The sequence below is a fragment of the Myotis nattereri genome, assembly GCF_964212035.1.
Source record: "Myotis nattereri genome assembly, chromosome: 15".
Classification (NCBI taxonomy): domain Eukaryota; kingdom Metazoa; phylum Chordata; class Mammalia; order Chiroptera; family Vespertilionidae; genus Myotis; species Myotis nattereri.
In genome coordinates, this window is record NC_138090.1 from 44,469,279 (window position 1) to 44,478,687 (window position 9,409).

Consider the following 9,409-nt stretch of genomic DNA (forward strand, 5'->3'; position numbering starts at 1 on the left):
CAACTTTAGAGGGCGCCATTCACACAGCAACAATGTGAATCATTAGGGAGGAGGCGGTGTTTCAAAAGTGCACAACCCATATAAATGTACTGATGGCTCTGTTGCTATCATTCCCTCCTCTCCATTCATTCATTCATTCATTCACTCAATCGAAAACATCTATTGAGCACCCACAATATGCAGAGTTAGTGGTGCAGACACAGTAGCAGAGAAGAGAAACACCTCTGTGCCTGTGTGGCAAATTTGAAACTTGCAAACAAAGAAAAATAGAATAAAAATGTCACAAATAAGCAGACCATTATGAATTAATTACACATTCATTTCTCTTTCTCCTCTACTATTGTTCTCAGCCTTTCTTTTCAAACTTTGCAGCCTCTGCAGTCACTGAAGGATGCCCCATACCTTTTCCCTCTCCCTCCTACCCAGTGGGCTAGAGCTGATTTGTAGACACCTGAAAAGCTGATTATTAAATATTTAGGGATTTGACAAGCTGGTTGTCAAACTGTGCATGGCTTCAAAATTAGACGTGGTGGGAGCCTTTGCGCCACAGTAATGGGCCAACATTATGAGATGGGGTTTGTTGATGCTGTTTTTCCAAAAAGCTGGTTTTATAGCACACCACTGTTCCCATCTGTTTCTAGCAGAAAAACGCTGCTTTGTCAAAGAATATTCTAGCTCTTCCATAGCTGTTCAATTCCACCTGCCATACCTCAACCCCTTCCTGGGTGGCAGGAACTGGAGACTCTAAGCCTGTGTTGTGGAAGGAGGGGAGAGAACAAAGGAAGATGAAAGATAAGTAAAAGAGAGAGAGAGAGAGAGAGAGAGAGAGAGAGAGAGAGAGAGAAAGCATCAGAGAAGGTCATGAAATAGGGTATTTTTTTAAAAAAAAAAAAAAAAGCAGTATTAGGAGGAAAGAGAAAGAAAAGAGAAGTAGGCATCTGTGGAGGGGCAGAGGTTAGGGTAGATAAACCATAGAGACCAGTCAAGACCCATCAAACAATGTCCTCACAGGAGGTTGAGAAATTTCCCCACCTGGGGCCAGAAGGAGGCCAGGTTGCCAGGAGAAATGAGGAAACTACCTTCCCAAACTACCCTGAAACAGTGTGCTTGTGGGATCCAGACCAATTGAGGCTGGCGTCAGGATGCCTCAGTTTTTAACTGTAGGGGGGTCTGGGAGCCTGCACAACTGGGTCAGAGAGAGGAGAGAGGCCTTGACTCCTGGGTCAGAGGGAGGAGGAAGAACTCAGGTTTCTGGTCCTTTAAAGTTGGTGAGACTCAGAGTGTGGGCCCAGGCCTTCTTTAGCAAGACCCTCCACTCCCCACCCTTTCCTGGCTGCCCTGGGTGAAGAGAGACATAAAAGGGCTCTGTTTCCTGGAGGAAGAACAGGAGCGAGAGAATTCTGGCTGCCCCAACCATGAGCTCCATCCTGCTGCCAGCCCTCCTAGGCCTCACCCTCATGCTGCCCCGTGAGTAAAAACCCCAAAGTGGGAGGGCATTTCCTGGGAGGATGGGCTAAGATGGATTTGCTGTTCCCACCTCAGGAGTGCAGGCCCTGACCTGTCAGTCAGGAACACTGACAATTTGGAGGAAAACATCAGAACTGCCCTTGGAGTGGAAAACAGGCGAGGAATTCTGCATGAATGGCTGGGGTTGCCAAGATTCTCTGATGCTCATTGAGAATGGTGAGAAAGGCCCCAAAGGCCCCAATCCTGACCCCACCTTCACCTGCACAAGGTTATCCCTCCTCCTGACCAGCAGACTCCAAAGACTCAGCTCCCCTCATGCCAGGAGCTGTCCCCTCCCCAGCAGGAGCAAGCCCTCAGGGGCCCAGTTGCTTCCTCTCCAGCCTCTCCCCCAGCCACAATGAAGACTCTCCCTCTAGCACCATAGAGTCCTGCTCCTCACCTGGCCTGCCTCCTTCTTCTTCTAGGACCCGAAGTGTTCCTAGCGCTCAGCAAGGGCTGTACCCAGAAGGAGGATCATGAGGCCCGTGTCGCCCAGCACAGGAAAGGCCCTGGCCTCTCTGTCGTCTCCTACACCCGTGTGTGTCGCCACAAGAGCCTCTGCAATGACCTCTCCACCACCCTCCCTGTCTGGACCCTGCCCACCCCTGCAGGTGCGAACAAGGGGGTGGGGGGAGGAGAAGACAGGAGTTAGGGGAGGAGGGGAGCAGAGAAGGGCTGTTCATTTAGAACCTCCCCCCCCCCCCAATCTGGCCTGTCCACACTTCCCAGGATGCCACCCCTGGAATTGCTTCTTCTTACAATCCTGGGAAGGAAACTGAACTGCTTTTCTAAGTTCAACCCCACCTCAAATTCTGGCGATGGCCTGAACCTGGGCCAAGCTCCTTTCTCTATACTGTTATGCTTGGCTCACTCATGTTTCATTTACGGTTTGAGTATATCCTCTTAAAGTGAAATTGACCTGTAGCTCTGCACTGTCTTTTTCTATATCATAAACTGTTTTGGAGCAGGGTGCAGGGGGGAGGGGGATGCAATGTGATTTTCTGCTCTTTAAGGCATCTTGTCTGCTTGGATTGTGTAGTGAAAGTTGTGGATGAAAGCTACCCTGGTTCCTCCAAGGGGTCCCCTCCTGTCTCAGTCACTGCTGCCTTTCCCAGGTATCATTCCCCCCGCCCCCCACCCCTTGATCTCTCAGCAACCACTCCACTGCAATTTCCAGCACCCCAGGTCTACATGAGACTGAGGAGATTGATGATGAGGACACAAAAGCGAAGGGGATAAAAGGCACCAGATCCAAATGCAGAGCCCACTCAGTCCTCCCTTCTTCCCTCTCCCCTCCCAGTGCCAGGGTCTGTGCAGTGCCCAGTCTGCTTTTCTGAGGAAGACTGTGAATCTGCAACAGAGATGACCTGCCCCGTTGGGCACACGCACTGCTACAATGGGGTCCTGCACATCAGGGGAGGTAAGCTGCGACATCGGGGTCCCTGCTGGCCCTGAGGGTAGCTGAGGGCTGGGGCTCAGAGGAGGGTGGGCCTGGCTCCTCAGAGTTGGAAGGTCCCCTTGATGGCATCTCACTCTCTCCCACTCTGCCTGGCCTCTTTCCACAGTTGACATCTTCACCGATCTGAAAGTCCAGGGATGCATGTCCCAAGCAGACTGCAACCTGCTGAATGAGACTCGGAAAATCGGGGCCTTGTCTGTGAGTGAAAAGTGTGATTCTGATGGTGAGTCCCTTGTTTGGAAGATGAGACTGTACCCACCCTTCAGCCTTGGGGTACAATGACCCTTGTGAAAGTCAGAGGTGCAAACACATACAACCAACACCAACACCCACAAATAATTTAGAAGTTTATTACTCATTCAGTCATGCAAAAAGTGAGAAATTGTCCTGGTGGGCGCCATGGGGTGAGCATACCAGTAAGAGGTGCCCAGCTGAAGGGAAAGACAGGCCCAGGGGACACATATAGGACAAGGTGGCTTGGCTGGCTGTGTTGCCATTCACTTTATCCATTGTGTGTGGAAGTGAGTGCAGAGTGCATGCTTCTCATGCTGGAAGTTATTCCTTACCTTCAGTTCTATTTATCCACTTTCTTGACCTTGGGTAGCCCTAGTTCCTTCCCCTCCCCTCTTGCAAAAGCCAATCAGGGGCTCTGGGGGGTCCCCACTCACCCACACATGCCCAACCCTTACCAGCACACCCGACTGAGACAGAGCCTGGCCTGGAGTATCTCAATGAGAAGCACCAATGGCAGGGAGGAGAGTGGGAAGAGGGCCTTCCCTGTCTGAGACTCAGTTTCCTCATCCACCCACGGCACCCAGTCCTTAAAGCCTCAAGGTGAACGTTCAATGAATGCAGCAACTTTCTATATGTGCTTGGATCTCTCTGACAAGACTGGGGCCTGGATGTCACTGACACCAAGGTTTCTAGCCTGAGGCAACACAAGGGCTGGCTCAGGATGGGAAGTGAGCTTGCACAGGCTTCCAAGGTCTCTGGTAGAGACTGCAGAGGACTGAGACCCTAACCCTGCCCTAAAGGGCCTCCAGGATGAGGAGGGGAGACATTATTGATGCAGATGGTCACAGGGCTGCAGTGAAAGGGGTCTAGGGGAGGTCTGAGGTGGAAGGTACTAATGTCCTGCAGGTGGGTGTCAAGAAGGGCTTCACAGAGGTGGTAACTTTAAAGATTAGTTGCAGTCTATTAGTACAGTGGTCAGCAAACTGTGGCTCGCGAACCACATGCAGCTCTTTGGCCCCTTGAGTGTGGCTCTTCCACAAAATACCACATGCGGGCACGCAAGTACAGTGCAATTGAAACATCGTGGCCCATGCACAGAAGTCGGTTTTCAGAAAAGAGATAGACGAAGAAAGTATACAAGGCGAGTGTGGATGGGGGAATTGGAAGGGGTCGACCTCAGCGAATGTACCTCAATCAGATTGAGGACCTTTTTAGCCAAGGGCAGCTTAGGAGTACCCTAATTATGTTAATAACAATATACCTACCTATACAGTATAAGTTTTAAAAATTTGGATCTCAAAAGAAATTTCAATCATTGTATTGTTAATATTTGGCTCTGTTGACTAATGAGTTTGCCGACCACTGTATTAGTCGAAGAGGAAAAGGTCATTAATAGGAAGAGGAAACAGCATGTGCAAAGGCCCTGTGGTGAGAATAAACCTGCTATTTTATAGAAGGGCTCCTTGGCTCTACCCGAGCAGGTCACATCAAGAGGATGGGGTGTGGCTGGAACTGGTGGTGATTGCCAATTTTTCAGGTAAACAAGGTGGATGTGGGTGACCTCTGCTATTCCAAGCAGAAGGAACAGTGGTGCAAGTCCAAAGAGGCAGGAAATGACCTGGTGTGTTTTTGGAATAAATACTGGGGGAGAGTGAAGAGGGAAGTTGGGGGGCCTGGTGGTGGGTCAAGTAGCCACAAAGCCAGACTGAGGGGTTAGTCTTTCTCCTGAGGCACAGGAGCCAGGGAAGGGTGTTCAACAGGGAAGAACAGTCTGAGTCTCTCCTTTTGATTAGCTCTGTTTAATTGTCTGGCCCTCATCTCTGGGACTAGGTAACATTCATTTTCCAGAAGGCATTCCTGAAAATAATCAAATGTAACCCATACCACACAGACACAGCACACGATCACACAACAGACATAACCTCACTTATCATACCAATGCACACCAAACACCACATGAGAAAAGAGAAGTAGAAAACTGTGGTGGGGCAGATGTTAGGATAGAAAAAACATAGAGACCAGTCAAGGCCCATCACACATTGTCCTCACCGGCAGTTGATCCATTTCCCCACGTGGGCCAGAAGGTGGCCTGGTTGCCAGGAGAAATGAGGAAAGGACCTTCACAAACTACGCTGAAACAGTGTGGGGGTGGGGATCCAGACCAGTGGAGGCTGGAGTCAGGATGTCTCAGTTTTTAACTGTAGGGGGGTCTGGGAGCCTGCACAACTGGGTCAGAGGGAGGAGAGGGGCCTTGACTCCTGGGTCAGAGGGAGGAGGAAGGACTCAGGTTTCTGGGCCTTTAAAGTTGGTGAGACTCAAGAGTGTGGGCCCCGGCCTTCTTTCGCAAGGCCCTCCACTCCCCACCCTTTCCTGGCTGCCCTGGATGAAGAGAGACATAAAAGGGTTCCATTTCCTGGAGGAACAGCAGGAGAGAGAGAATTCTAGCTTCTCTGACCCTGTACTCTGCCCTGCTGCCAACCCTAGTAGGCCTAATGGATTGCTGTTCCCACCTCAGGAGTGAAGGCCCTGTCCTGTCAGTTGGGAAGACTGGCAATTGTAAGGAATACATCAGAACTTCCCTTGAAATGGACAGCTGACAAGGAGACCTGCAAGGAAGGCTGGGGTTGCCAAGATTCGCTGATGCTCATTGAGAATGGTGAGAAAGGCCCATAGGTCCCAAGCCTGACCCCAACCTTCCCTGCACAGGGAAATCGCTCCTCCTGACCAGCACACTCCAAAGACTCCCCGCTGCTCCTTCCGTCAGGAACTGTCACCTCCCCAGCAGGAGCAAGCCCTTGGGTGCCCAGTTGCCTCCTCTCCAGCCTCTCCCTCAGCCATAACCAAGACTCTCCCTCTAGCACCACAGAGTGCTGATCCTCACCCTGTCTGCCTCCCTCTTCATCTAGGACCCCTAGTGTTCCTAGCACTCAGCAAGGGCTGTACCCAGAAGGAGGATCATGAGGCCCGTGTCACCCAGCACAGGGAAGGCTCTGGCCTCTCCGTCATCTCCTACACCCATGTGTGTCGCCACAAGAACTGCAATGACCTCTCCTCCACTGACCCTGTCTGGTCCTTGCCCACCTCTGCAGGTGCGTACAAGGAGGGAGAGGAGGAGGAGCAGGAGATGACAGGAGCTAGGGGAGGAGGGGAGCACAGAAGGGCTGTTCATTTAGAACCCCTTTGTCCCACCTACCTGTCCACACTCCCCAAGACTATCTCCCCCGTCAGTTTCTTCTAACAGTCCTGGAGTAGCAAATGGGACTACTTTTCTGATTCAACCCCTCCTCAAACTCCAGTGATGGCCTGAACCTGGGACAAGCTCCATTCTCTATACTGTTAAGCTTGGCTCACTCATGTTTCATTTAGAATTTGGGTATATCCTCTTAAAGTGAAATTGGCTTATAACACTCCACTGTCCTTGTCTATGTCATAAACTCTTTGTGAGGGTACATGCTTTGTGTTTCTCTACTCTTTGGAGCATGTTGTTTGCTTGGACTGTGCAGTGGAAGTTGTGGGTGAAAGCTGCCCTAGTTCCTCCAAGGGCCCGCCTCCTGTCTCAGTCATCACTGCTTCTCCCAGGTCTCCCCCTGCACCCCTTTGATCTCTCAGCAACCACTCCACTGCAATTTCCAGCACCCCAAGTCTACATGAGACTGAGGAGGTTAAAGATGGGGCCACAAAAGCAAAGAGGATAAAAGGCACCGGATCCAAATGCAGAGCCCAGTCAGTCCTCCTTTCTTCCCCCTCCCCTCCCAGTGCCAGGGTCTGTGCGGTGCCCAGTCTGCTTTTCTGAGGAAGACTGTGAATCTGCAACAGAGATGACCTGCCCCGTTGGGCACACGCACTGCTACAATGGGACCCTGCAGCTCAGGGGAGGTAAGCTGCAACATCGAGGTCCCTGCTGGCCCTGAGGGTAGCTGAGGGCTGGGAATTAGAGGAGGGTGGGCCTGGATCCTCAGGGTTGGAAAGCCCCAGTGGTGGCATCTCACTCTCTCCCACTTTGCCTGGCCCTTTTCCACAGTTGGCATCCTCACCGATCTGAAAGTCCAGGGATGCATGTCCCAACCAGACTGCAACCTGCTGAATAAGACTCGGGAAATCGGGGCCTTGTCTGTGAGTGAAAAGTATGATTCTGATGGTGAGTCCCTTGTCTGGAAGGTGAGGCTGTACCCACCCTTCAGCCTTGGGGTCCAATGATTCCTGTGAATTTCAGACGTGCAAACACATCCAACCAACACCAACAGTGACAAATAATTTAGAAGTTTATTACACATTGGGACATGCACAGAGTGAGGGATTATCTTGGTAGGTACCATGGGGTGAGCATGCCAATAAGAGGTACCCCGCTGGAGGGGAAGACTGGCCCAGGGGGACAGATATAGGACACTGTGGGTGGCTTGGCTGCTTTGCATTGCACTTTATCCATTGGAAGTGCACAGTACATGCTTCTCATGCTGGGAGTGTTGCATTGCCTTCAATCTATTTCTCCACACTCTTGACCTTGGCTAGCCCAAGTTCCCTTACCTCCCACCACCCTCATCCATTCCCCACAATGATACTAGAGCACCCTAGCAGCCCTGCTGCATAGGAAAGAATGTCAGAGAGAAAACAGGGTGTTTCAGGTGTAATAGGTCAGCAAAATACTAGCAGGGACACTGGGAGGGTCCCCATTCACCCACACAAGCCCCGCCCTTACCAGCACACCCGACTGAGACTGAGACAGAGCCTGGCCTGGAGGATCTCAATGAGAAGCACCAATGGCAGGGAGGAGAGTGGGAAGAGGGCCTTCCCTGTCTGAGACTCAGTTTCCTCATCCACCCACAGCACCCAGTCCTTAAAGCCTCAAGGTGAGAGTTCAGTGAATGCAGCAACATTCCTCTGTGTGCTTGGATCTCTCTGACTAGACTGGGAACCTTGAGGACAGGGCAGGATGTCACTGACACCATGGTTTCTAGCCTGAGGCAACACAAGGGCTGGCTCAGGATGGGAAGTGAGCTTGTACAGGACTCCAAGGTCTCTGGTGGAGACTGCAGAGGACTGAGACCCTAACCCTGCCCTAAAGTGCCTCCAGGATGAGGAGGGGAGACATTATTGATGCAGATAGTCACAGGGCTGCAGTGAAATGGGTCTAGGGGAGGTCTGAGGAGGAAGATACTAATGTCCTGTGGTTGGGATGTCAAAGAGGGCTTCACAGAGGACGTGACCTTAAAGGCTAGCTGCAGTCTATTAGTAGAAGAGGAAAGGACATCAATAGGCAGAGGAAACAGCATGTGCAAAGGCCCTGTGGTGAGAATAAACCTGCTATTTTATAGAAGGGCTCCTTGGCTCTACCCAAGCAGGTCACATCAAGAGGATGGGGCGTGGCTGGAACTGGGGGTGATTGCAAGGTTTTCAGGTAAACAAGGTGGATGTGGTTGACCTCTGCTATTCCAAGCAGAAGGAACATTGGTGCAAGTCCAAGGAGGCAGGAAATGGCCTGGCGTGACTTTGGAATAGATATTGGTGGGGGAGTAAAGAGGGAGGTTGGGGGGCATGGCCATGGGTCAAGTAGCCACAAAGCCAGACTGAGGGGTTAGTCTTTCTCCTGAGGCACAGGAGCCAGGGAAGGGAGTTCAACAGGGTAGAACAGTCTGAGTCTCTCCTTTTGATTAGTTCTGTTTAATTGTCTGGCCCTCATCTCTTGGACTAGGTAACATTCATTTTCCAGAAGGCATTCCTGAAAATAATCAAATGTAATCCATACCACACAGACACAGCACACAATACAAACAACAGACATAACGTCACTCGTCATACCACATGCACATCACACACCACAGGAGAAAAGAGAAGAGGAATCTGTGATGGGGCAGAGGTTAGGCTAGAAAAAAACATAGAGACCAGACAAGACCCATCACACATTGTCCTCACAGGCAGTTGAGCCCTTTCCCACCTGGGGCCAGAAGGGGCCAGGTTGCCAGGACAAATGAGGGAACTACCTTCCAAAACTACCCTGAAACAGTGTGGGGATGAGTATCCAGACCAGCTGTGGCTGGGGTCAGGATGCCTCAGTTTTAACTGTAGGGGGGCCTGGGAGACTGCACAACTGGGTCAGAGAGAGGAGAGAGGCCTTGACTCCTGGGTCAGATGGAGGAAGGACTTGGGTTTATGGTCCTTTAAAGTTGGTGAGACTCAGAGTGTGGGCCCAGGCCTTCTTTAGCAAAGCCCTCC

At 51.3% G+C, this 9,409-nt stretch overlaps 1 protein-coding gene across 1 annotated transcript; it reads left to right on the forward strand.

Annotated features, from left to right (window-relative positions):
• Positions 1-1,415: 1,415 nt before the first annotated feature.
• LOC308530617 (CD177 antigen-like) lies at positions 1,416-8,037 on the forward strand (the record flags this gene model as incomplete). Its single annotated transcript, XM_081107326.1, has 9 exons — positions 1,416-1,467; positions 1,932-2,117; positions 2,807-2,926; positions 3,072-3,188; positions 5,715-5,855; positions 6,106-6,288; positions 6,956-7,075; positions 7,221-7,337; positions 8,024-8,037. The coding sequence occupies 9 exons, from the start codon at positions 1,416-1,418 to the stop codon at positions 8,035-8,037; spliced, it is 1,050 nt and encodes a 349-aa protein (XP_080963452.1).
• Between the last annotated feature and the right edge of the window lie 1,372 nt (positions 8,038-9,409).